Genomic DNA, 27,823 nt, shown 5'->3' on the forward strand with positions numbered 1-27,823 from the left:
AAAACTAAAAAAGACAAGATTCAGACCAGAATATTTCTCTCCTTCTGTAACAGAAGCAGTCTTCTCCTGATATTGCAAATGGTGAAATTAAGTCATTTTCAAAGGGTTACCTACTCTTCCATTAACTCTCTACAAAGAGAAATCAATAAAAAGGACTTTATACCTGTCAAATATTTTAGCTAAATTAAACCTTCTCAAGTTTAATTTTGTGCTATTTACTGAAGCAGCATCCTGAGACTGGGGGGAAATGGGAACTCCTCAATATTACTGAATAAAACAGACGAAAAGACAACACTTGTCAAAGCAACAAGAGATACCACTTACTATCATAATAGAGACCTAGGTTTTTTATAAATCAATTCATGTTAGTTTATATCTATTTTCCCTTATTCCAGGGATTCACAAATACCATAATGGCCTGCTTTTCTACAGCAAATTATCATAGAAATTTCTTATGCCTTTCTTAGCCTGTGATCTATACAAGGAAGAGTTTACCCCTTGGAACGCTTGCCTCTTTTTGGTACTAAAAAGCAAATGAAATAAAATAAGATCCTGAATATTCTTATCTCTATTTCTTTCACCTCCACAAGGGAAACTAATCAGTAAATAATTTTAAAAGCCAACAAATGCTGATGTGTCAGAGTCCAATATCTTGTCAGTCACAAAGAAAACGTATAATGCAATGTCTACTTTGACTCCAGACAACATCGCAGACTTTGATTGAATTTAACTTTCAGTTAAGATTTTGAAAATGTTTATCTGCATTTCTATATACACAGCATTACATTACAAAAAAGTACCAACAAAAGTATCTCTTTCTATGAATGAGAACAACTTTGCCAGAGTAAGCCATGTACAGTAAAAAACACCTGCTCTTATATCAAACAACTGCCAACTCTTTTTATACAAAGATAAGACTTAAAATTCTCAATTCCATTATTTACAAAGATTTCTCACAACTTACCGGAAAAGGTTCTTTCCAACTGGCACCAACAATCGATGGCCTTACAATCGCCACATTTAGCTTTGCTCCTTCTTGTTGTACAACATATTCTGCCAATGCTTTTGTGTATATGTATGTATTAGGTCTGTCTCCTATCAACTTTGGTGTGATATCATTTACTAGGCCATCATCCATCCACCTGGTTAGCACAGAAATTGCATGCAAAAATATATTCAGTAACTTTGCATATTCAAACATATCTGTTGCTCTGACTCAAATGATTTGACAACTTTTACTAAAAAAAAGTGAATCTTACTTTCATTAAACATCAACTACAAGCCCACATCTCTTATATACAATTTCTATATCCCGAAAGGTCTGAAAGCCAAGAGTTCTTTCATAAATAATATAGTAGGTGGCAATAACTGATCTGAACTGATTTATGGCCTTTTAAAAAAGACCACTTAAGGTAAATATTCATACACTTCATATGTGTTTGATCAGGGGTGCTATCCCGGATCTAGGTGAAGTTACTTCATATTACAGAGTACATAGATTATATTTCCTTTCTGACGTCCAAAGAAATTCCAAAATATATCTAGCCCCAAGGGTTTCAGATTAGGAATTACAGACTTGTACATAACCACCATAACAGCACCATGTTCATTACAAACATTTGCAATGAACATACATTTACAATTAATATAAAAGGTCTAGGGATCTAAGTAGTTCATGTAAAGCACTAAAAACGATTATGTTCTCACTAGCAAGACTAACAAATACTAAGGTAAGTGATAAAAATAAACTGAACCATGCTATAAAAATTCAATTAGCAACCTACTATGAAGTCACAAAATTCCTCCAATCCTCTCAATGTCTCTGAAGAAAAGGGAAACAGAGAAGAATAAAGTAGGAAAAAGTCCACAGGGCTAATATCGGAGGATTAACGAATATGTCTCTGATCATCTGTAAAAGGAGGGTGATATACTAGGTGATATCCATGGTCTTTCCAATTCTACATTTCCAATTCCACTATGTTATGTACCTGTTTTCAGATACTCTTCCTTACTATCTATAATGTTATACAGACTTACACACTCAGTATAAAATGGCATACTCTAAAGATGCCCGTATTAACTGACGAGGAAGCATAAAACAGAGATTATCAAGGTAAGTTTTCTTCCGCATATACAAGTACTTTTTGTGCATGGAAGAAAAAGAATCAACAAAACTGAAGGGAGGTTGCTACTCAACTTAGGAAAAATTCCATAGTGGAGATGAGTCTTGAAAAATGGAACAGTTGCTACATTAAAAAACAGCAAAAACTATGAACTGGCTAAACCAAGGAGATGTTAGCCAGAAAGCCTCATCACTGGGAGTGAGTTTACAGAGCCAATCTATGAGTTACCCTAAAATTATCTGTTAGCTAGATTTCTTTGTAAGCAAAGAAAAGAGATACAAAATTAGAAGGTTACGAGTGCTTTCTCAGCAACTTAGATGTTTGGATATACCAACTGCTAAAAAGAGAAAAAGTAAAAAGCTTCATTAGCTTCTGCATTCAACTTTTCCCAGAGATATGAAACACTACTGACCTATGGGGACAAGGACATAAATATTTGGGACCATCTAAGAAATGGAGTCAAAAAACAGAAACAGGGAATTATAAGAATGTCTTGGTAAACTCCCATTCTTATTTATTTTCTTATAATGTCTGCTTCCTCATACTCATCAGCAGGAAAGCCGTAAAGAAAAAGATTTATATGTGCTTATAGGTAGAAAGCTTGGAGAAACAATGAACGCTCTCTAGCACCCTTAGGAAAAAATAATTTGAGAAAGCAGGGGACAGTAAACAGAGCTGAAAGTGGATAGCATCTCTGGGAAGAAAGGAAACCTAAGGGAAACAGAGAAGAATAAATTAGGAAAAAGTCCACAGGGCTAATATCGGAGGATTAACGAGTATGTTCAGATATGATGGACACGGGAATTTTCTGTAATTCTAGCCCATTAAAGAAGAAAAGACCCTTCTTTTTGTTTTTGCTCTGATCCTGTTTGTTTCACTTGATGAGAAAGTACAGCCTGAAGCAAATGAAATCTTGACCCTGCCGACTTCACTTACGCCATATCCATCAAATACTTACAAATACTTCTCAAATAATAATTGCTGACAGGATCCTAGTCCTCAGAAAGATAATAAACAATAACACTAGGAGTATCATTTAAAGGAATGAGACTGATCCTCTAATAATTTAAGGCCTCTCTATACAGATACACTCCATTTGGGGGAAAAAAGGATAATTTTTTAATCAATTAGAACCCTGCTATTGAACAGGCAAGTCATTAGTCTCCATGGGTATCAGGTACTTCTCATAGTTGCTAGATTAACTCCCTGGAAAACAGAGGCCCTAATATCATGGATGAGTTGTTCAGAGACCTTCCTCCAACCCTCACACCTGGTCAAATGTGAAAGATCCACCTTGACTTCACCAACAGTCATTCAGATATAAATCTACACAATAAGAACATAGTAGATATGCAATAATTGGTTGAATAAGGAAGAGATAAATGTATACATATGTGTAGGTGAAGAGAGAGAGAGAGAAACTGAAATAGACCAAGAGATACACATAGATAAACTTGGGTCCAGAGCTTTGGGATCAAATCCAATGTGTATAAATCTAAAACAAACATACTCTAAAGAATCAATCAGCTTCTTGGGATCCACAGGAGGTGGGTAGACTACTTCATCAATATGCTTTCGATTGCAGTAGGCATATGCTGTTGATACATGCATGAATACTTCCAGGTTCTTCATTTGTTGTGCAAGGAGAATAAGCTGGCGTGTAGCAATCACATTTAACTGAACAGCATCTCTATAAAAGAAAAAGTGACAATGAAAAATTGGGAAGCTTTCCCAGTGAAAAATTAGAAAGTCACTTATTTCACCTGCTAAAATATTTTTATTTCCATTAGAGAGACAGATTTTTGTTTCTTTACAACTGATCCCTTAGGTCTGATCTTGTATATCTTATTTCAATATAAAGTACATCCACTGTATCAGTTGCATTTAAAAAGAAAGATTTCCTAATTATAAAAGAAGCCTCCCACTAGGATTTAAAAAAAAAAATTAAAATTTTTAAATTACCCAGAAATAAACACAGATAACTTCGGTCTTTGGCTTTTATACATACATTTTGAAGTCACGTTAGATTTCTCTTGCACCTTGGTTTTTAAAAGTATACTGTTTCATGATATGGAATTACAAAAGTAATCAGAATGGTTAAGTAATTTTAAAATGCTAAGGCAGAGTCACCAATAAGGGTAAAACAGTCAAAGAAAACTCAGAAACATTAAGTTATATTAACATATAATCAAGTAAGAATATGTTTATTTCTCTGTGTAGCAATTAATCCAAACACTTTTTTAAAGACTAGCTTACAAAATTCAAAGGGGTATTATAATAAAACGGGTACATTTTGCCACAAGAGGCACATGCAAGACTCAAAAATGATCTATATATTATTTTCTCCTTGAAATTTATCCAAGGTAAATAATTTCACAAATGCAAATATATGCAGAAAAATAATCAATAAAGCCTCATCCAGTAATAGCAAAAGCCTAGAGAGCCTAAATATTCACTATGAATGAAATGAATAAACTTTAACAAAGCAGGTATTTTATCACAATGAAAGAAGAGTCATTTAAAATAATTATACAACAACTATAAAAACATGGGAAATCTGCATGAATATTTTTAAAATATACACATTATAAAGTAAAGCAGGATTAAGAACAAGACTCTGGGGGCGCCTGGGTGGCTCAGTTGGTTAAGCGACTGCCTTCGGCTCAGGTCATGATCCTGGAGTCCCGGGATCGAGTCCCACATCGGGCTCCCTGCTCAGCAGGGAGTCTGCTTCTCCCTCTGACCCTCCCCACTCTCATGCTCTCTCTCTCTCTCTCTATCTCATTCTCTCTCTCAAATAAATAAATAAATAAAATCTTAAAAAAAAAAAAAAAGACTCTGAGTAATACCTGGGTTCAAATTCTGACTTAGCCTACCTACCAGCTAGCACTCAGTGACCTTGTATAGTTAGTCAGGCACTCAGGCCTCAATTTCCTCACCTGTAAATGGGAACTACAATACAGTCTACCTACTAGGATTTGCATAAAATTAAATGAAATAAATAGCTTGCAAGTATTTAGCATTATTCACTCCTAAAAAGGCACTAAAACAGGCATTCAATAAATATTACTAAAGGTAATGAGATGGTGGGTAGTTTTTACTTGTTATTTGAACGAAAAAAAGTTGATATACTCAACACCAGTAATACTGTGATAAAACTGGCAAAGTAATACACTGTTGGTGACTACACTGATATAACGGATTCAAAAGAGATTAAGACAAAGTACCAGGAAGTACAGAAACGATATAATTACTAATCTAGTTAACCTACTGAAATTAACTCAAAGGAAAAACTTGTTCTAACTGTAATTTTTCAAAGAAAGAAATGAAAATTCCCTAAATTTGCTATACCTACTGAACATTATACATCAATTATGGTGTATCACCATCACATCACAAAAATTTTAATTATGAAAAAAATTAGAAATGTGGAAATTGTTTCCCTAAGTAAAATCAGAAATTCTATGTTTACATTTTTACATAAAACAATGTATGTTCAAAGATAGACCACAAGGGAATGTTTTAAAAAATCACAATAGTTTTAGGTACTTTCCAAAATTCTTACATTTTTCAGGATCCAAGAAGAAAAAAATCCAATTATTCTTTTAAAAGGCCAGGATATGTCACTGATAGAATCTGGTCCACTTGACTATAAAGCAGTGCTTTGATATCTATTCGCATTTGCAAAACAACGGGGATGGGGAGGGTACTGTTTTGGAAGAAGTATACAGAAAATATTCTGTTACAGGTTCCTGAGGACAGGACAACAAGTTCTGGGTCACCAAGAACAAAAAATAATTCATGAGAGAAAAAATTCCTGTGCATTATTTTTTCTTTTAATTTAATAGTATCCGAGGGTTCACGAAAACATACTAGAAGGAATTTTTTTTTTTTTAATGAAGTAATTGGTTTGAGGTCTTACAATCACGAGTGTATCTTTTTTCTTCCTTATCTCAACTGAGGGGGGAAAATCTGCTCAAATGGAAATCCAGCAAAAAAGACATTTCACAGAGAGGATACAGTCCACTAGACTGTAAGGCAATACGCTATTTTCTTTTGCATTTGTAAAACAATGAAGCAAGGGAGAGTAAGGTTTTGGGAGCAGTGCACAAAGGATATTCTGTTACAGGTTCCTGAGGATGGTGACAGAATTTCTGGGTCACTGAAAATAAGGAATAACTTCAGAGAGAACACTCCTGTACCTTGTCTACTATCCCTGTAGTACCTGAGAGCCCAAACCTGAAGGCACATTATATACTTACATACGTAACTCTCAGTATCTCTGCAAGGCTAATAATCTCACTCTATTTTACCACCATCCAATTTCTACTCCACTGAACTTCTGGCTGAGACCCTGACACGTTAGATCACTAGAAAGCCAAAAAATAATAATAATATTTTCATGGTTTGATTATATGGAGCCATAAACGCATCTTAAATAACATTAGCTTTTGGAGGAGGGGGCAAAAGAACACATCTTCTGTTAATTATGGTCCATCATTAATGTAGACATAGAAGCCACTTCAAAAAAAAAAAAAAGAGTAAGAAAACTCAACTTGAACTGCCTAATAAATTTTCTTGTTCATCTGTCTTGCACAGATATCCTGGATTGTTCAAAATCTGTGTTGATAGTACTTCTAAGACCTTAAACCAGAGAGCTCCTGCTTGGCGGGACAGACACCTGAGGGCTTATTAAAAATGTAGATTGCTGGACCTCATCCTCAGGCACATTGTAATATCTGAATCGAAGCCTGGAAAACTATATATATGTAACATATATATATATTTATTTATATAGTTTTATATATTAAATTATATATATAAAAATATATATATTTATATTTAAAGATTTTATATTTTTATGTAACCTCTACCCTCAAGATCAAGAATCACATGCTCTACCAATTGAGCCAGCCAGGTGGCCCTGGAAAACTATATTTTAAATAACTTCCCCAGGCCATTTTGATATCTCTCTCCCCTTCCCCATTTCTGAGAAAATACTTCCTAGATGAGATCTCATCACTATTGCTTGCTGCTGATTTTTTTTTTTTAATTTAATTAAGACACAAACACAGATGTCTAGGGACCAATTAATCAATCTTAAGGTAGGGGACCCAGACATTTATAATTTAAAATCATACTCAGGGGTCTCGCTACAGATAAATATTCCTGGGTATTATCCCAAACCAGAGAGTCTGAATTTTGCAGGTAGATTCTAAAATTCTGCATTTTTTAACACATTTTCCAGGAATTCCTAAGATTCATAATGCATTCTGAAGTGGGAGAGTTGGTGCCCTTAGACTCAATAGCTTCTTAATCCTTTCTCATCATCCATCTTTACTTCCACTCCTTTCAAAACACCTACTCCCATATTCATATGTTCATATTCACATATTCTCACATTCAAATTGCTGCTCTCTGACATCTCGTACTAAGAATTTCCCCCAGACCACACTATCTGCCCCTCCAATTCCCCTCGTAAGCCTGTTTTCTGTCCTCATCATGGTCTCTAGTTTCTTGACACTCCTTTACTCTCAACCCCACTGTCCTATCTTCACTTTCTTTCTTTACTACCTTAGGAACAACAGACCCCAGGATCAAATATTTAAGAAATTCCCTTCATCATCCTCAATGTCACTCTCCCCTCATCTTTTGTCAGTATTTCTTTACAATTCCTAATCTTGATACCCACTTTTTCCCACCTCAAGATTTATAAACCACCAAATCTGAAAATAAATGAGCTCTACCACCTCTCAATTCTCACAGCACTTAATGTACACTCTTTAGTGACTCCTTACTTTCTATCCTACTTTACTGTTATTTAAGCAAATCCATCTCCCTTATTAGACTATAAGGACTTTGCAAATAGGATCTGTGTGCAATTTTTGTTTCTTACAAAATATTGGGTATAATGTTGGGAGTAAAATCTGGATTATTTTTTGCCCTGGCAATAAAGTCTTTGTGCCACTTTTTATTTGTGGCAGTTAAAGATAAAAATGATTATAAAGAGTGTTTTTTAGGCAGTTATTACATGCCAACCTACACTATTTTAGAATGTCCGGCCCAAATCTAATGTTGCAATATCACCACTTACACATTAATATACATTAAAACTGCTTCACAGGAAACAATAATTTCAATGTAACTGACTCAGGTTAGGTCAGTAAATACAGATGCCTTGACAAGGCAATAAATTTTATTATTCATCTATCTATCTTCCTTGCACTATGAGATCACTAGTAAAAGATGAAATAGCGAAAAGATTTCCCTTTCATTAATGGTAGACTTGCTTACCTCAAGGGGAAAAGAGAGAAAAGGTTCCCTGAAAGGACTGCACTTTGGCCATTCTCATAAAGGTTACTCTGAGGAGTTTCACCCTAATTAATGTCTGTTTGCAAGCAATTTCCCCTTTAAAAGCATCTAACTTCCCCTTTAAGTTAATGAGGACTATACCACAATTATCTGGTAAATATATACCTTTTTTTCTTGAAAACAGTTTCATAAGGCTGTGTGAATTTTCTTTTGGTTATGAAAAACAATGAAAGCTAGAACTATGGGGGGAAATATCTGTTAGATTATTATTTAATACTAAAAACCTGCCTGTTATCACACTATCCAAGGATAATAAGTGCCAAATATCAAAAGATATATATAAATACACATATATGTACACACACCTTTTATGAAAGTGAAATTCTGCTATAGCTCTACTAAGATTCTTTTGTCATTTTTGAATCATGAACACATAATGGCTGTATAGAAACAACTGAAAAGTAAATAAATCATTATCACCAGATAATAAATGATAAAGTCAAAGTTAGAGCTAAGGTATGTAATTCCAAAGCTCATGTCCTGTGCAGTACACAGTGCTGCCTCAGCTTCCTCAAGTATAAAATGGACTTGCCCACAATATTACAGTGGTAACATCAGCATGGAATAAAATAATGAATGAGAAAATTTACCCTGAAAACTATAAAGTACTATTAAAGAAATGTAAGTGACTATCACAGTGTTCTCACCTGGAATATAGGCAAAACTTATTGTAATGCTTTGGTGCTGAACTGTCACATTATATAATGCCAATTAAGATTTATACTTCTATATTAAAGACTTTATGGGAAATAATCTCAAAACCCTTTATAAACAAAATTTAACTTAAAAACATTTTAAGAAGGACTTCAAGTAATTGTAAAACCTAAAAAAGTCTGCACCATTTTAACTGGCATAAGACTATACAATTAGATTAACACTAAAAAACAGTATTTTTGAACATATCAAAAAGAATCCTCTGAATTAAGCACCATTATCTGAAATGCATATCTGTGAGATTTTTTTAAAAAATAGTAAACATTTAAAATGTTATTTTTTTCTTGAAACAGGCATTTGACAGAAGTCCAAATTATTTTTCTTTTTTTCAAATTATTTTTCTAATTAAACTTATGTCCACTATTGCCTGTCCCTAATACTGCTACCAAGTTTTAAAACAAAAGAAGGTGTAACTTAAATTTATAAGCCATTTTATCTTTACTCTGCAAAACCTGAGTTCAATTTTTTTTTTCTAATTTTCAGATGGATATGTGCAGAGTAGAAAAATAAAGCCATTGAGATTTAGGCTTCTGAAAGAATGGAGGGAAGAGGAAACAAACCCTATTAGCTGTTAGGACTGACACACCTACCGAAGGTAAATTTCTCTTTCTTCTACTCTATACTTCCCTGCCTTACAGTTAAATTCAAGGCAACTTCGTCTAATATACAGATTAGCTGTCCAATGTTTCTAAACTGCTAACAAGAAGAAGAAAATTCTCTTAACACTCTTTAGGACATTGAAAGCTACAATTAACTTAGGGCAAACAGTTTCAAATCACTTTCAAAACAATTTGACTAAAAAGAATTCAAATTTTTAAACTATGCTGAAGTTCAAATATCATATAAATACCTTTACTTACCTTAAATTTTCATTAAACCTCACTGTAGCTGCACAGTGGAATATAATATTGATAGAATCTATGATGATCTCTTCATCTTCTTCACTAAGAGCCAGTTTTGGTTGGGTGAGTTCACTGTTGATTGCTATAACTTTCTCTCTAAAATCTGGATTTTCATCTCTTAATCTGTCAAAGAGCTATCCAAGGGGATAAAATATGTTAGAGCAGTATTTTTCAACTTTTTTTTTTTAATTAACATTATAATGTATTATTTGTTTCAGGGGTACAGGTCTGTGATTCTTCAGTCTTAAACAATTCACAGCGCTCACCATAGTACATACCCTCCCCAATGTCCATCACCCAGCCACCCTATCCCTCCCACCCCAGTATTTTTCAACTTTCTAAAACCCATTAGCACCCCACCAAGGATCACTATTCTGAAAACTTCAACTATGTTAATCCTAAAATTGTTATTCTTTTTTTTTTTTTTTTTTAAGATTTTATTTATTTATTTGACAGAGAGATAGAGAGCACAAGTAGAGAGGCAGGCAGAGGGAAAGGGAGAAGCAGGCTCCCCGCGGAGCAGGGAGCCCGATGCGGGACTCGATCCCAGGACCCCGGGATCATGACCTGAGCCGAAGGCAGCCGATTAACCAACTGAGCCACCCAGGCCCCCTAAAATTGCTATTCTTAACTGCTATCATTCTGTACAGAAAACACCCTGTGAAACCCACATTATTATCCCCATTTTACAGATGAGGAATCTAAGACACAGAGAACTTAAGTAACTTGACAAGGACACAGAGCTGGTAGTTTGCAGAGTTAAATTTGAACTGCCCATGCCTTTGCTGACTAGAGTGTATTGCACCGTCCCTCAGAATAGACTTAAGCAGTATAGACATCAGGACAATGTTTAAAATGATCATTCAGATTTCTAAAATCCAGATCTTAATTTATCTCTTCATTTTATTTTGGTTTTATTCTGTTACAGTAGATTACAGTAAAATAACATTATTCATGGTCTATATTAAATTTGTAAAACCTACAAAATTTTTAAAGGAAAAAAATATGTTGAAGGGAAAAAAGTTGGCAAGCAAATATGCAGATTAGAATCTGGACAAACAAGAAATATCATATATACAGGATTCTAACCCTAAAATTCAATATTCCTTAAGTATACTGGAAGAAATAAATTAACTAAAGAATCAGTTAGATCCCAAGGTGATTACAGTGTAAAGGCACATTCGATTGTGAGTCAAATTTAATTTTTCATCCCAGATTTTATAAAGAAATACTGATGCTCTCTCCAGATCACTGCTCTATTACACTTTGACTCTCCACTTCATTTAAATCCATACTTGTAGTTTAAGCAGAGATTCTCAATCTGGGAAGAAAAATCTATACACCTTATATAATGCTCGCTTTCACTTCCTAAATGGATATAACAGTGTTCCCTTCCACTACTGTTACCTAGTGATTTCAGTATTAATGTGTTCTTATATTAATTATTAAATATCTACTAAGCATTTCAGATGAGCCAGGCACCTTCTAGATACTGAGAAAACAAAGCAACAATCTTTCCCGAAAGCTATTTAGAATATGATAGGAAAAGCCAGATAAGTAAATACAATTAAAATACTATATTAAAGGTAATAAAATAGGGGTAATACTACAGTGCTATGAGACTGTACAGGAGAAACAACTAACCCCGCTGGGGAAGCACCAGAAATTATAAAATAGAACGATAGTGTTCCAGGCAGAGAAAGCAGCATGTATAATCACCTAGAACTGAGAGAGCATTAACATTTGGGGAGTTAAAATAATTCAATAAGACTTGGCCAATGACTGAATAGGAGGGATAAGGAAATGTGAACTCCACAAGGACGGGGACCACATCTATTTTGCTCAGCACAGAGGTCCTTATTAGCTGAGTGCCCGGCAAGATGTAGACATGATAAACATTTGTTAAGTGAATAAACTCATTAGGTGGAAAACATGGGAAGAGAACAAAGTACAGTTACGGAGACACAAGTTCAGTTTTTTGAATGTTGGGTGTAAAGGGCCTGTGGGACACCCAGAGCACACATCTAGTAGAGGTAACTGGATCTTGCGGGTCTGAAGTTCAGGGAAGAGAAGAGCCAGACTATCCATACAAATTTTACTAACTACATACAGAGAGCCCTGGGAAGAGAAGATCACCCAGGTAGCAGCAGTGATGAGCACCCTTGGTCCAGACTAGATGAAGCTTTTTCCAAATCTATTAAAATACAACCATCTGTCTCACGTGAAACAGAGGTTGCTGAGTAATCACCTAACTGGATCTAGTAAGAAGAGATCAAGGCCTAGGACAGAACTCTGAAGAATATCAACGTTTAAAGGGCGGGCAGGAAAAAAAAACCAACCTGAGGAATGACCAGAAAAGTACTTTTAATACCTTGAATTCACACTTTTCATTCTCCCACACTGCCAATGACCTTTAATTCCCCTTCATATCAGACATCTCCAACCACCAAGATAGGGTCATGCTGCTTTGCAAGTTACATCTGAGACCTGATGCTCTTCCCTTCTCTAGCCACCATCTCTTTATTCAACACTACCTTTTCCAGTGCTTTTAATCCATGGGCACCCCGCCAGTTCCTACTTTATTATGTTCACTAATGGCCTCTTTGATATGCTTTATTCCCTTTCCAGAATTTATTTCGTGGTCAATTATTTTAGTTCAATCCACCACCATATTAATGGAGTTTCTTTTCCTGAAGACATTCATCAGTGGTTCTCACCTTGGGGAAATTTTACCCCCAAGGGAACATATGGTGATGTCTGGAGACATTTTTGGTGGGCACAACTGGGAGGTGGGGCCAGGAGGGTCCAGAGCTTCTGGCATCTAAACTCCATGTAATATATAATTAGGCTAAATTACAAAAGTTCAATAAATCTCAGGCTTTAAGTGTAAGGCATTCTTTTTCTTTACATATTAGACTTATTGTGGAGGAAAGTTTTTAGACCCACTGCCCTGGAGACCCCATAGGAGATGCCCAAATCTTTGACATTTTACTCAGGCTCTCAATTCCAGCCAAGACTTTAACACCAATAATTGCTCCTATCCAGTCTCTCTTGACACTTCTATACTCCCTCTTTCTTCCCTTTTCCCTCTTAAAAACTCTCTAGCCCATTAAGGCAAGGATTCTATCTTATTTATCCCTGAATTCAACCTCCTACATCAAGTCAAGTGTCCAGCACTGAGTATGCACAGTAAATGTTTTCTGAAATATAAAAAATGAGTAATAATAAATAACCTCTTATTAGAGGAGGGAGTCAGGAGGGAGATTAAAACATACTAATTACAAGTGATTAAAAGGTACTAGACACTACCTAATAACTAAAAAATTACATAGCTACTATACTAAACTTACTGCCAATGACTGTCAGATAAATTCATTCAATCTGAGAGAATTCAAAGCTTACAATTGTGAGATAATTTTACTCCAGCTCATTTCCATTTTTTCTTATCAATATACTTCTCCAAAGTTTCAAAATGCATGACCTATTCTTGCATTCTAAATGACCCCTCTTGTCATCATGTTCTTATTTGTCAAATGGGAATATGTGGCTTTGCTACTTCCTAACACTGTTGTGGGGAGAAATCAGTGCTTACAAATTTTTAAGTGTTATCAAGGGACAGTGTTTCACAGCATCGTAGGTACTAGTTAGAAACTACCTCTTAGTTACTTATTATCCTGAATACTATCTAAAATACCTAATTACAAGTAATAGGTCTCAAATATTCTAAGAACACATTAAATATCTAACATACAGGTATTTTAGAACTTGTTATACAATTTTGCCCATCACAGAGGAAAGCTTTTTTTCTCCTACTAAGCACAAGTCATATCCAGTTTATTGCCATCCTGTAGGATTTTTTTTTCACTAATTTTTTTCAGGACACTGAAGAAATAAACTGAGCTGTTGATGATTATAATAGTTATATATACAAACACACACTCTTCTTTCCTCCAAATGATCATTTTCCCCCCACTTACCTTGCCACTAATAACTTCTTCCACTCGCTCCTGGGGTGTCTGTCCAGCTTTCTGCCTCACCAAAACATACACTGAATTCACCTTAGGACAAGACCTCAGCAACTTTTCCAGAAGTACCTTCCCTAGGAAACCGGTAGCTCCAGTGAGGAGGACATTCTTGCCTTCATAGTATTCTGGGATTGAAACCATTCTGATCCTAAGGAAAACACAGCAAATAAACATCAGTTCAAAGATTTATGTTAATTCTTATGTACTAAAAATCTCTTGGTATAGAAATAAATATTTTAAAGGATAGGCAAAAATTAAAGTCGAATGTTAACAAAAGGGGCCTTTAACCTTTGATCCACTGCAGTAAGGTGGAAAGAACAACGAACTGCAAAATTGGCTTCTGATCCCTGTGTTTTCCCCCCTGGATCACCTCAGACAAATCACTCACCTTCTCTGGGCCTGGGCTTCCTTAGTATAGTTTGTACTAAATGACCTCTAAAAATTCCTTCCAGCAATAAGAACCCAAATCTTCATTTAAACCTCTGTTAAACCCTACACACAAATGAATCCTATTTCTCTGTCTCCAAAAGGATTTATAACACCAAATACAGGTCAGCAGCAAGACTCAATTGCCTAGCTTATATAACATGGTGACGTATCATATTCACCTATCATGACCAGTTGGAACAAGAAGAGGTAATACCAAGTCCTTTCTTTTCCATGTCTGGAGTGACAATATATCCAAAAGGTGCTTAAATCTCCCTTTTAAAAAAGTCACAGAAAAGAATACATGGGTTGACTTATCCTCCCTGTCCAAATTCTACTAAAACAGCAGAAAAGATAGTATACTAAGAGAACAAATAAACAAAAGAACCATGATGAATAGAAAAAAAACAAGATGCAGAAGGTTTCATGCAGTATGTCGCTATTCAAAGCTCAAACACATTCAAAACAATGCTCTTTATTGTTTAGAAATGCACACACATGATAATATTAATAGATGCTTGAGAGGCAGTGCAATACAATCAGAGAAGAGGTTTCAACTTCAATTGTATTTACATTTTCTTTATGCTAGGAAGTAGATACCTGTGTTTTATGTCCAAATTTTTCATAATGATAAAAATAATTAATTCATAACAATCTGAAGATAAGAAATAGACCAATTAACAAGCAGAAAGTAGGGAAGGAAGGAAGGAAAGAAGGAACGTATTTCTAGAAGAAACAGCCAAGACTAAACTGACAGAGAAGCCATAGCAGAAGAAATAGCAATCCAAGCAAAGCAAGCATAGGAAAGGACTTATACGGAGGCAAGAGATATCCCAACTCCCTGAACAAAGAACACCAAGCTCAGGATCAAGAAGCTGAATTAAAGCACAGGGAAATCAAGGTAATTAAAGGATTGCTCACACAACAGCAGAGCCACTCATGACAGTCTTACTTCCTGTATAAACTTGGGCTCCCGAGACTTAGTATTCAGATCTGCTGAGAAGAACATAGAGCATGGGTGCTAGGAACAAAAGTGAAGTAGGGCTGAACCTGACATTGCTCCTAACATCCACAAATTTTGGTGGGGCAGGTGGACAATCAGGAGAGGAAACTAAAGCAACCAAAAGGAAAAAAGTCTCACAACACTTGAGCCTCAGAATAAATTTTAGGTTCTAAGCCTATCGGACTGCTGCTGGCCCTTAAGACAAACTCATGCAGAACTCTCCATCAATAATCTCCTTTAGAGAAAAGCTCTTTTGGAAAAACAGACCTCAAAAAACTGAGAGGAAGCCAGTATGAACCACCAAAACCAATCATCCTGCTCCTTCATAAATATGAATAGATAACCAAGGATCACCTGATATTTAAGAAATGCTTAACAAAATTAAAAGAAGGACCAAAATGAAAAGCAACAGAAGCAACCACAAAGGAAATGAAGGTAATGAAAAATTTAAAGAGAATTTAAATTCTAATAGAAATTCTTCAAGCCATTCACAAGAATATTGCATCCATAAAATAAACAAACTACTATGAAAAAGAAACAGAAGAATAAGAAAGCATGTGAAAATTAGAAATTCAGATGAACAAGAAAATCCAATAAATACATAAACTATTAAAATTAAGTGGAACTTAAAAAGGTCACTAAATACAAGGTTTATATGGAAAAAAGCAAATATATTTCTATACATCAGCAACACAGAAAATCAAGTAACAACAACAACAACAAAACTATACCACTTACCACACCATCCAAAACACCAAGACACTATGGAAAATAGCCAGTATTGATAAGGACATAGAGAAACTGAACCCATGCACATTGCTTGTGGGAATGTAAAATGGTTCAGCTGCTGTGGGAAATGGTGGTGGTGTCTTAAAAAGTTAAACACAGAATTATATGACCTTGCAATTCCACTCCTAGGTATATACCCCAAAAAAACTGCCAACAGGTATTCAAACGAGTACATGTACATGCATGTTTATAGCAGCACTGTTTGCAACAGCCAAATAGTACAAATAGCTCAAAAGATCCATCAACAGATAAATGGATAAACAAATTACAGCATACACCTACAACGAAATACTATTCAGCCATAAAGAGGAAGGAAGAACTGACACTACACTAGGGGAATGAACTTCAAAAACATACTAAGTAAAATAAGCCAGATACAAAACATCACATACTGCATTGATTTCCCATATAGAAATATCCAGAATAAATCAATCCAGAGACAGAATGCAGATTGGTGTTTGGCAGGGGCTGAGGGGTAGGGAGAGTGGGCAGTGAAGAGAAACTGCCAGGGGCGCCTGGGTGGCTCAGTCGGTTAAGCGTCTGCCTTGGGCTCAGGTCATAATCCCAGAGTCCCCAGATCGAGCCCCACATCGGACTCCCTGATCAGTGGGGAGTCTGCTTCTCCCTCTGCCCCTCACCCCATTCTCGTGCTGTCTCTCAATCCCTCTCAAATAAACAAAATCTTTTAAAAAATAAAATAAAATAAAATGTTAATACAGGGATGCCTGGGTGGCTCAGTCAGTTAAGCGTCTGCCTTCAGCTCAGGTCATGATCCCAGGGTCCTGGATCAAGTCCCGCATCAGGCTCCTTGCTCAGCGGAGAGTCTGCTTCTGCTTCTGCCTCTCCCTCTGCCTGCTGCTCTGCCTGCTTGTGCTCTTTCTTTCTCTGACAAATAAATAAATAAATAAAATCTTTTAAAAAATAAAAAATTTAAAAATAAAATGACTAATATATTGTATAAATTTTACCTCAATAAATTGTTTTTTTTAAACTACCAAAAGTTAGAAATAAACTGAAAGATATTTGAGACCTCTCTTCTGAAAACTACAAAACACTGAGAGAAATTAAACAATACTTAAATAAATAGATATACAATGTACATTCCTGGATTAGAAGACATCTTTATACAATGTCAGCTCACCCTCCTTAGATTCAATACAATCCCAATCAAACTCTAAGTTGTTTTACATGTGGATGGAAACTAAGATTCTAAAATGTTATAGAAATAGAAAGGGACAAGAATAGCCAAGACAAGCACTAAGAACAACAAAGCTGGAGAAATTCATTACCGTATAACAAGATATATTATAAAGCTACCGGAATGTGTTTTTGGAACAAAGAATACTGCAGTCGGGGCGCCTGGGTGGCTCAGTTGTTAAGCATCTGCCTTCGGCTCAGGTCATGATCCCAGGGTCCTGGGATCGAGTCCCACATCGGGCTCCTTGCTCAGCGGGGAGCCTGCTTCTCCCTCTGCCGCTCTCTGCCACTCTGCCTACTTGTGATTCCTCTCTCTCTCTCTCTGTGTCAAATAAATAAATAAAATCTTTAAAAAAGAAAAAAAGAATACTGCAGTCAATTCACTATCCCTATATAAAATGAATCCTGACTGCTACCTCATACCACACACGAAAATGAATTCTAGATAGACTATACACTTAAATGTGAAAGGTAAAATAATTACGTATCTAGAGGATGACAGCACATCTCCATCATCTTGGGGTAGGCAAACATTTATTAAACAGGACACAAGAAGTGCTAACCAGAAAAGAAAATGAATGAACAATCATGAAATGAAGGAACAATCACTACATACAACATGCATGGGGCTCACAATGAGAACACTGAGCCAGAGGCCAGACACACAAAGTGTATACTATATAGTGTCATTTACATAAAGTTCAAAAACAGGCAAAACTCATCAGTTAAAAGTCAGAAGAATGGTTATCTTGCAAAGAAGTAGTGACCAGAAGGGGGTGTGAGGGAGGCTTCTGGGATACTGGTTAAGACTTTCTGAATGTATGCTATACACCAATAAAAAATGTACTTTAGAAAATAAAAACATTGTGTGACCACATGTCCTGGTTTGCCTGGAACAAACTGGTTTATACATGCTATCCCAACTTAAGTTTGAGTAGAGCCCTCTGAAGTCTTTCAGTATGCACAATAAATTATACGGTTACTCTAGTTATAACCAGCTTCAGGTCTAAATGAGACTATTTCAAGATTTCAGTGACCAAAAGCCTAATTAAAACAGTAGTGTATTATAAAATTAAAATGTTAATAACCTCATAGGGGAGATATGAAGAAACTGTGCATCGACATACTTAACAAATCTGGTAGGTATTAATAACAATTATATGCTAATTACATGTTAACCACAGTGTACTGAGAACATGACCTAGAACAAGTCATCTGATTCTCTAAGCTTCATTTTTTTCATATGTAAGAGTTTATTCAATAAATACTATTAAGCACCTATGAGATACCAGCCACAAGAAAGTTTGCCACAGGTGTACATATGCATTTAAAACAGAAAAAGATATCAGGCAGTTTTCCCTTTAATAATTGAGGATTTACAGTCTGAATATATGATTGGCTCAACCCTAAACTAACAAACTACATACTTTCTTCTCTCATCTACAAAGACAACTTCCCTCTAAAGCCTAAACAGCAAATCTGTTAACACCAAATAGCAGAAAATTTTTATCAAACTTAATTCTGTCTCCTCAAGCTTAGCAATATAAAGGCTGTTTGCTAAGAAGGTTGAAGAATGAAACTGCTTATCAGGTTCAGGTAACTAGCCCAAAGCTATTTACATGTGACTTACATGGTTTTCTTCACAGAAGAATTCCCACAAGTCTCCCACTTTATCACAATGTTACCAAAAACTTCATAGGCACTAAGTATTTTTAAACTCTGTGTCTAGGTATTCTTGATTCCCCCCATCCACCAATAATTTCACCCTACTAATTTAATGGCGAAGCCAGCATAAATAAGAATTCTTTCGGGTGCCTGGGTGGCTCAGATGGTTAAGCATCTGCCTTCAGCTCAGGTCATGATCCCAGGGTCCTGGGATCGAGTCCCGCATCGGGGTCCCTGCTCAGCGGGGAGCCTGCTTCTCCCTCTGCCTCTCTCTCTCTCTCTCTGTCTCTTATGAATAAATAAATAAAATCTTAAAAAAAAAAAAAAAAAGAATTCTTTCAAGGAAAGTCCAGACTTGTCACATCTTCCACATAGGTCCTGCTGACAGAGCCAGAAGCTACTAGAAAGATGGAAGCCAGGGAAGAAAATGCTGCCAATCCTTCTAGAGCATGCTGTTTTAATTCCGATTGTGTGATTCTACTCCACAGCAAGATATCTAAAGCTCCTGACATCTGCTGAAAATTAGATGCAGCATTGCAATACTGAGGAAAAACAGCGGCATTATCATTCCTGTGTGCTGGGGCGGAGGGGCTATGAAACGTGATTCATATTTATTTTTACTGTTCTTGAGCTGCCTTATAGAAAACATCACTTAACAGTGGCAGCTGAGTATTTTCTTCAAAAAATATCTTATCCTCACAGAACTAGAACAAATACTAAAATTTGTATGGAACCACAAAAGACCCTGAATAAGCCAAAGCAATCTTGAGAAAGAACAAAGTTGGAGGTATCACAATCCCAGATTTTAGGACACACTACAAAGCTATAGTAATCAAAACAGTATGGTACCAGCACAAAAGGAGACACATAGATTAACGCAACAGAATAGAGCTCAGAAATAAACCCATGCTTATATGGTCTATTAATCTATGACAAAGAAAGCAAGAATATACAATGGGTAAAAGACAGTTTCTTCAACAAATGGTGTTGGGAAACCGGACAGCTACATGAGAAAGAAACTGGACCACTTTCTTAACACCATATACAAAGCTAAACTCAAAACAGATTAACGACCTAAATGGAAACCTGAAACCATAAAACTCCTAGAAGAAAACATAGGCAGTAATCTCTTTGACTTCAGCCTTAGCAATATTTTTCTACCTGTCTCCTCAGGCAAAGGAAACAAAAGCAAAAATGAACTACTTAGAGTATGCCAAAATAAAAAGCTTTTGCACAGCAAAGGAAACCACCAATAAAATGAAAAGGCAACCTACTGAATGGGAGAAGACACTTGCAAATGATATATCCAAAATACATAAAGAACTTATACAATTCAACACCAAAACCCACAAATAATCTGACTCAAAATGGGCAGAGGACCTGAATAGACATTTCTCCAACAAAGACATACAGATGGCGAACAGGCACGTGAAAAGATGCTCAACATCACAAATTATCAAGGAAATGCAAATCAAAGCCACAATGAGATATCCCCTCATACCTGTCAGAACGATTAGTATCAAAAAGACAAAAATAACAATGCTGGTGAGGATTTGGAGAAAAAGGAACCCTCCTGCACAGTTGAAGGGAATGTAAATTGGCGCAACCACTGTGGAAAACAGTATGGAGGGTCCTTGAAAAATTAAAAACATAATTACCCTATGATTCAGTAATTCCACTACTGGGTATTTACCCAAAGAAAACAAAAACACTAATTCAAAAAGATATGCACTCCTATGTTCACTGCAGCATTATTCACAATAGCCAAGATATGGAAGCAACCTAAGTCTCCACAGATGAATGGGTAAAGAAGAAGTGGTGAATACACACACACACATACATACATACATACATATACACACCATGGAATATCACTCAACATAAAAAAAAAAAATGAGATCTTAGCATTTGGGACAACAAAAATGGACCTAGAGAGTATCATGCTAAGTGAAATGAGTCAGACAGAGAAAGACAAATATCATATGCTATCACTCATATGTGAAATCTAAAAAACAAAATAAATGAATAAACAAAAAGTAGAAACAGACCCATAAATACAGAAAAAGATCAGTGGTTGCCAGAGAAGAGGGGCAGAGGAATAGGCAAAAATGGGTGAAGGAGAATGAGAGGTGGAGGCTTCCAGTCATGGAATGAGTAAGTCACAGGGATGAAAGGTACAGCATAAAGAATTCAGTCAATGGTATTATAACAGAGTTGTATGGTGACAGTTGATGGCTACACTTGTGGTGAGCAAAGCATAACATATATACTTGTTGCATTAGTATGTTGTACACCTGAAACTAATGTAACATTGTGTGTCTACTATACTTCAATTAAAAAAAAAAAAATACCCTCTCTTATGGTTCCAAAGTTAAAGAGGCAGAACTCTTTTAAAAGACCAGTAAAAATGCTGGATACCAGATATCACTATTACTTTCAAGGTTTTCTTGCTAGAGTGGTTTTTCCCAGTGGTTTTACATTATACATTATGTATTTATATTTATATTAAGAAAACATATTACAGGGCGCCTGGGTGGCTCAGTTGGTTAAGCGTATGCCTTCGGCTCAGGTCATGATCCCAGGATCCTGGGATCAAGTCCCACATCGGGCTCCCTGCTCTGTGGGAGCCTGCTTCTCCCTCTCCCTCTGCCTGTCACACCCCCTGCTTGTGCTCTCTCTCTGTGTCAAATAAATAAAATCTTAAAAAAAAAAAAGAAAACATATTGCAAATGTACTTAAATGGGAATACAATTCACTCACTTCCTACATTCACTCACTTCAAGTCCAGATGCTGCCACTTTGAAGCTGGAGATCCTAAGATAAATCTTAAACTACTACTCTGAACCTGTTTCCTTATCTGTAAAAACAGAACATGCAGTAGGTTTTAAGGAGAACCTGTTTCCTTATCTGTAAAAAGAGAACATGCAGTAGGTTTCAGTGGCCTGAAATGGCCACAAATGGAGAAACCACAAAGAACTTCCAAAATAGCACTCACTCGGTCAATATAAACTGCACCTTTGTAAAACAACTATACTCTCATTATAAATGTCCTAGTATTAGTGGAAGGCTAATCATCTTGTCTCAATTAGTTTTAGAAACTTAGTTAAGATAAATGAGTAAAGACCAAGTCCTCTCTCTCCCATTTCAACTTTTTTTTTTTTTTAAGATCTTATTTATTTGCGAGAGAGAGAATGAGAGACAGAGAGCATGAGAGGGAGGAGGGTCAGAGGGAGAAGCAGACCCCCCGCTGAGCAGGGAGCCCGATGTGGGACTCGATCCCGAGACTCCAGGATCATGACCTGAGCCGAAGGTAGTCGCTTAATTTTTTTTTTTAATTGTTCTTTCAATAGATAAAGCTATTAAAGTAAGAGATTGGGGTATTAAAATAACCAGAAAACTGCAAAAAATCTAGCAAAGGAAAAAAAGGCAGCTCTTAAAGTGCAAGAAATGGGGATTCCTTTCCCTGTATTAGAGCTAGAAACAACTGTAATTAAAACTCTTAATACTCTGTCAACTAGTTGTTTCAGACACTTGCTAAGCAGAAAGACAAATATGAACAATTAATGTGGAGAGTAGGGAATGGTAGGAGGAAGGAATAAGAGGCAATTCTAAAGATTTGAAGCCAAGTTTTATAGAAGATTCCCAGTGATGAGAAAAAATCCTAACAAAGGGAAGAATGGAAAAGGAAAATCTATTAAGCACAAAAAACCCGTATCTCTCACACTTTCAGATACAGTCTCCCAAGTCTCTTTAATAATCCTCCTGCCTTAAGTTGCTCAGCACACCTATGGGCAGAGCCAAATTTGAACCAGTATCTTCAAACTAAATCCCACATTTTGGGGGTGGGGGGAATAAAGTTTCTACTTGTCCTTTGAGGTGAGGTAAAGGCATCAACTCATGGATAAGGACTGAGTGCAAGCACTGGAAGAGAAGTTTAGAGAAAGTGAAGAGATTGGAAAAGATGGTCTTGAAGGCCTGTTTCATTTTGCACAATTCCCTACAGGAGGAAGTAGAATAGCATTCTTCACTACAGGGCCTTCTTGGCATATGATAGACAAAAATCTGCTTCACAGAAATTTTAACACATGAAATAAGGCAAATTCTGGCTGAAGAATCCTTAAAATTCCACATTATTCCACAATAAGAGTCGATGGGCCTAACTAGCAACACAGAATAGAACTGTAACTATTAACTGGTTCAGGTAGACTCTTAAACAATTAAAATTTAAAGGCAATTAGATTTTACCAGGACTTCCCTGAGGGCCATTTCCAGAGGCAGCCAACAAAGAGAGAGAGCAGAAGAGGTCTACTGTCAAACAGAACTTGTCTCAAAGACCGTCTAGTTGGGCTTAATTATTGTCACTATCAGTCTGAATAAAAAAGACATTATCCTCAGGTTAAGAATATGCTCTTATCAAAGGTTAGTGGATTTATTTCCAACTCTGCTCCACCCAATCCACTGAAAGACCTTACCTAGATAGAATTATTCATTGGAATGTTAGAAATAAAAAACCCAGGTCAGGAGAGGTAGTAATAAGGGTGGAAGACAAGAAGCTCTTGAGGTCTTGCTTAAGCTAAATAACAAATTCAAACATGTTTCTACAAATATCTATACCAAAATAATCCTAAGGATCACTGAATTTTGATAACACGTATAGTATGTAACTGTGAAAAATAGAAATGTTGTGTGAGGGAGCGTGGCGGATCAGAATATACACCTTATGGATCACTTTGAGCTAAAGGCCATAGAGATTTAACAGATGCAGAAAGAAGTCTTCCCTGAGCTTCCCCTATCTGACTAAAAGCAGGAACTTTTGAGAAATGAGGACTGCCATAATGAGGACTCTGGGGGAGTTTTATGGCCAAGAAGATGATGTAAATAAAGGTAGCACTGAGATAAGTCTGCACAACAAACCTTATTAAAATAACCCCTATCTTCTATGATTTTCCCATATATTTACCTTCCTACGATTCACTGCTACCAGAAGCCCAAACTCCTTTTCCTTTGTCTAGCCACTTCTCCATAATGTTTTTGTGTTTTTAATGAACTTTATTTTTAAATTGTTTTTTATTTTAATTCCAGTATAGTTAACATACAGTGTTATATTAGTTTCAGGTATACAACACAGTGATTCAAGAATTTTATACATTGCTCAGTGCTCATTATAAGTGTACTCTTTAATTCCCATCACCTATTTCACCCACCCTCCTCTCCCACCCATCACTTCATAATTTATCACCCTTTGTTAATATGGTCTATAAGCTTTCAAGTCTTAACCACCTCTCTTTGGGTTTTCAAGTCTTTTCTGTGACATGAAAACCCTAGCACACATAAAAAAAAAAGGAATCCCCATTTCTTATATATACACACACACATACACATACCCCTTTCCTCCTGTTAATCTGTCTTTTGTCAGTTTAATTAGCAGACACCAGTCACAGAACTTAGAGGGTAGAAGAAAAGTGTTTCCTCCACTACATAAGTAGGAAACTAAATCTCTAGTGAACCCATTTTCAGTACTGTATGAAATCAGGCCCTGCTATAAACTGTTTCCCGCTAAATAACATAGGCCCTTTGTGGAAACAAGCCTTTCATATAACCTGATGCCATGATATAGTAGGAACCCTTGAGCTCTGAGTCTAGTAGGGCTGGGCTGGAATCCAGGTACACCCATTTATCTTAGGGGTGAACTTACTTACCTATTTGGTTCTTTGGTTTTCTCATCTCTGAAATACAGATAGCATACCCAACCCCCTCTTCACTTCATAGCATTTGTGTGAAGATTAAATGTAATACACAAAAGACTAGACACATAATTACATTTTTACAGTTTTAAATAGCTCCACAAGAGCCCTTTCCAAATTTAGGAATCACAGTTGATTTAAGGCAGGCTGAATGGAATCCAAACTTTGAGAAACACTGCCTAGCCCATTTTCAAGGTAAAATGGAAGAAATAACAGGCAGGGATTTAAAAAAATCTTTAACCCTAACCTTTAGAACCTAATACCTGTCCACCTCAGGAAATGAAGAACTTCAACCTAAAGGCCCCACCCAAGCTACTGCACTATTAGGGAGGAAAACCCTGGCAGCGCTTTCAGAAACCTGATTTCACCATCAACGTGGGATGTATAGAATATCTGCTGCCTTAAATCTGGACTTCTATTATTTGGTAGATGAGCTTCTGAGACATCCACCTTTCAAAAAGTTGCCGTTAATTCCCTATTCTCATAGTATGGGTCTAGACCAGAGGGTGGCAAACTACTGCCCCAGAGTCAAATCTCTCCTAATTCCCTTTTTTTAAATAAAATTTTGTTGGAACACAGCAACACCCTGCCTTGTGAATTACCCATACTTGCTTTTATACTTAAACAGCAGAGCTGAGTACTCATAACAGAGACGTTATGGCCCACAAAGCCTAAAATATTTACTGTCTAGCCCCTAACAGAAAATTTGTAGACCCCTGGCCTAGACCAAGATCCTGAGTTTCTGTTCCAGTTCCTGGGTCATATTGTGTTCCCACTAAGCCAGAATGCTGACTGTTCCTCCTGGCTGAACTCTCATAGTCTGCCTAGCTCTTACAAGTTCCCTATCCCCAGAATCTGTCCCTAAACCTAGAGCTTCTATTTGGAAATTCTATTTCAATTTTAAATAAATTCTGGACCCTATGGAAATGAAACATTCTAGTGATAAATAAAGCTGTATCCAAAGACACCTACTCCAGTTCCTCAAGGCACAAAATTCCACACCTCAAATATTTTTGCCAGTCCAATTTAGAACCAAGTTCATGAGGCACTGCCCCCCCCCCCCGACAATAGCCAAAAGGTTAATAATTTGTATACCCTCTTTGGGAGGCTACAGCCTTATTTTTAGGCCAGATAAATCCCTCTATAGGTGCTTCCCTAACTTTAATGTGCACACAAATGACCTGGAGACCTTGTTAACACACAGATTCTGATTCAACAGGTTTGGGATGAGCCTAAGATTCTTCATTGCTAACAGTTCCTAAGTGATGCTAGGAACCACACACTCTAAGTTGTAAGACTATACTAAACCCAGTGATCCTGAGTGCCAAGACTATTTAATAACCTGTAATAATCTGTTTTACTTAACAAGGCAAATGAAAAGGAACAAAGACAATATCAAAATTATTCCCCCACTTTCTGGGGCGCCTAGGTGGTTCAGTCGTTAAGCGTCTGCCTTTGGCTCAGGTCATGGTCCCAGAGTCCTGGGATCAAGCCCCGCAACTGGGCTCCCTGCTCGGCAGGAAGCCTGCTTCTCCCTCTCCAACTACCCCCTGCTTGTGTTCCCTCTCTCACTGTGTCTCTGTCAGATAAATAAATAAAATCTTTAAAAAAAAAAAGATTATTCCTCCACTTTCAAGTGCACACATGTACATGTACATCTTTATATTACATATCCATGGTCTTTAACATAAAATGTGATGTTCCATGTGTAACTAATGCTCAATTTTACTCATTCTGAAAAAATGAAAATTAAAACTACAAGACTTATTTTTTCACTTATGAGACTTACAAAGACCAAAAAATTTACAATCAGAGTTTACACATGTAACAGATTCTTATATTGCTGGTAGGCCTATAAATTAGTACAAACTATGGGGATAGGGTGGGAATCTGACCGTATCTATCAAATTTTAAATGTTCATTGCCTTTGACCCTGTCATTCTATTTCTAAAAATCTATCCTGCAGTTATTCTTGCAAGTGTGTGAAATGATGTATTTAATGCAACACTGATAGCGAAAGACTGAAAACCTAAATGTCCACCAACAGGTGACTGAGCAAACAAAGTGGTATATTACTAAAACGGCATATTCTGCATCTAAAAAAAGAATGAGGTAGTTCAACATATGTATACTGATATGCAACAGTATTCATGATAAATTTTAAAAGTCAAGAAGTAATATACCGTATGATACACCAACTTTTACGAAAAAAGGAATGAAAAAAAGTATGCACATGCTTATAAATACATAGATTACTTCTGGCAAGAAAACCCAAAAAATTGGTAATGATGGTTACCTCTGGGAGGGAGAACTCAACAAGTGGGCAATAGAGATGATGAGCATTTAATTTACATATCCTTCTGTGCATTTTTAAATTATGTACTACGTGCATGTGTTATATATTTTTAAAACATTTTTTATAAAATAGAAAAGTCAGAGGGTACCAAAAAAATATCTGAAAGCACAAATTTTCCTCTCATTTAGCCAGTCTCCACTATATTTTGTCTTCTATTTACAAACTCATTTTTATCTGTTAGAAAAAAGTTTGACAAATTTTTTTTTGAGCAACACAAGCGGGAAGGTTTATTAAAGCAAAAAGTACACTCTCAAGATATGAGAGTGGGCAAGAGAGAGAGACAGACAGAGACAGGGAGACAGAGACAGAGAGACAGAGAGTGAGTTGCACCTGACAAACTTTTTAAAAGTAAAAATAAAAGAGTAGTGCTGTTAAGGAAAAAAAAGGGTATTATCTTTTTTCTGCTGATCTTTATTACTTACATTTTCATCCCTTTTCTTTATTAGATGGAAAAACCTATTAGATTAAAAACCAGGTGATAACTACGAAACTGTTGAAGAACAAGAC

The 27,823-nt window shown here is 36.2% G+C and overlaps 1 protein-coding gene across 2 annotated transcripts in view; it reads right to left on the minus strand.

Annotated features, from left to right (window-relative positions):
* The window catches only part of FAR1 (fatty acyl-CoA reductase 1), a 66,539-nt gene that overhangs the window by 21,639 nt on the left and 17,077 nt on the right, over positions 1 to 27,823 (minus strand). For both annotated transcript variants that reach the window (XM_064576802.1, XM_045894090.3), the window contains exons 2-5: positions 14,089 to 14,284; positions 10,070 to 10,245; positions 3,634 to 3,813; positions 965 to 1,142 (exon numbers count right to left, since the gene is read on the minus strand). In XM_064576802.1, coding sequence (XP_064432872.1) covers positions 965 to 1,142; positions 3,634 to 3,813; positions 10,070 to 10,245; positions 14,089 to 14,277 — 723 coding nt within the window. In that variant the 5' untranslated portion in view covers positions 14,278 to 14,284. The remainder of the gene's footprint in view (positions 1 to 964; positions 1,143 to 3,633; positions 3,814 to 10,069; positions 10,246 to 14,088; positions 14,285 to 27,823) is intronic.

This window comes from Mirounga angustirostris, unplaced genomic scaffold (assembly GCF_029215605.1).
Source record: "Mirounga angustirostris isolate CCGP_5_RB_7025 unplaced genomic scaffold, mMirAng1.0.hap1 SCAF_13, whole genome shotgun sequence".
In the NCBI taxonomy this organism is placed as follows: Eukaryota; Metazoa; Chordata; class Mammalia; order Carnivora; family Phocidae; genus Mirounga; species Mirounga angustirostris.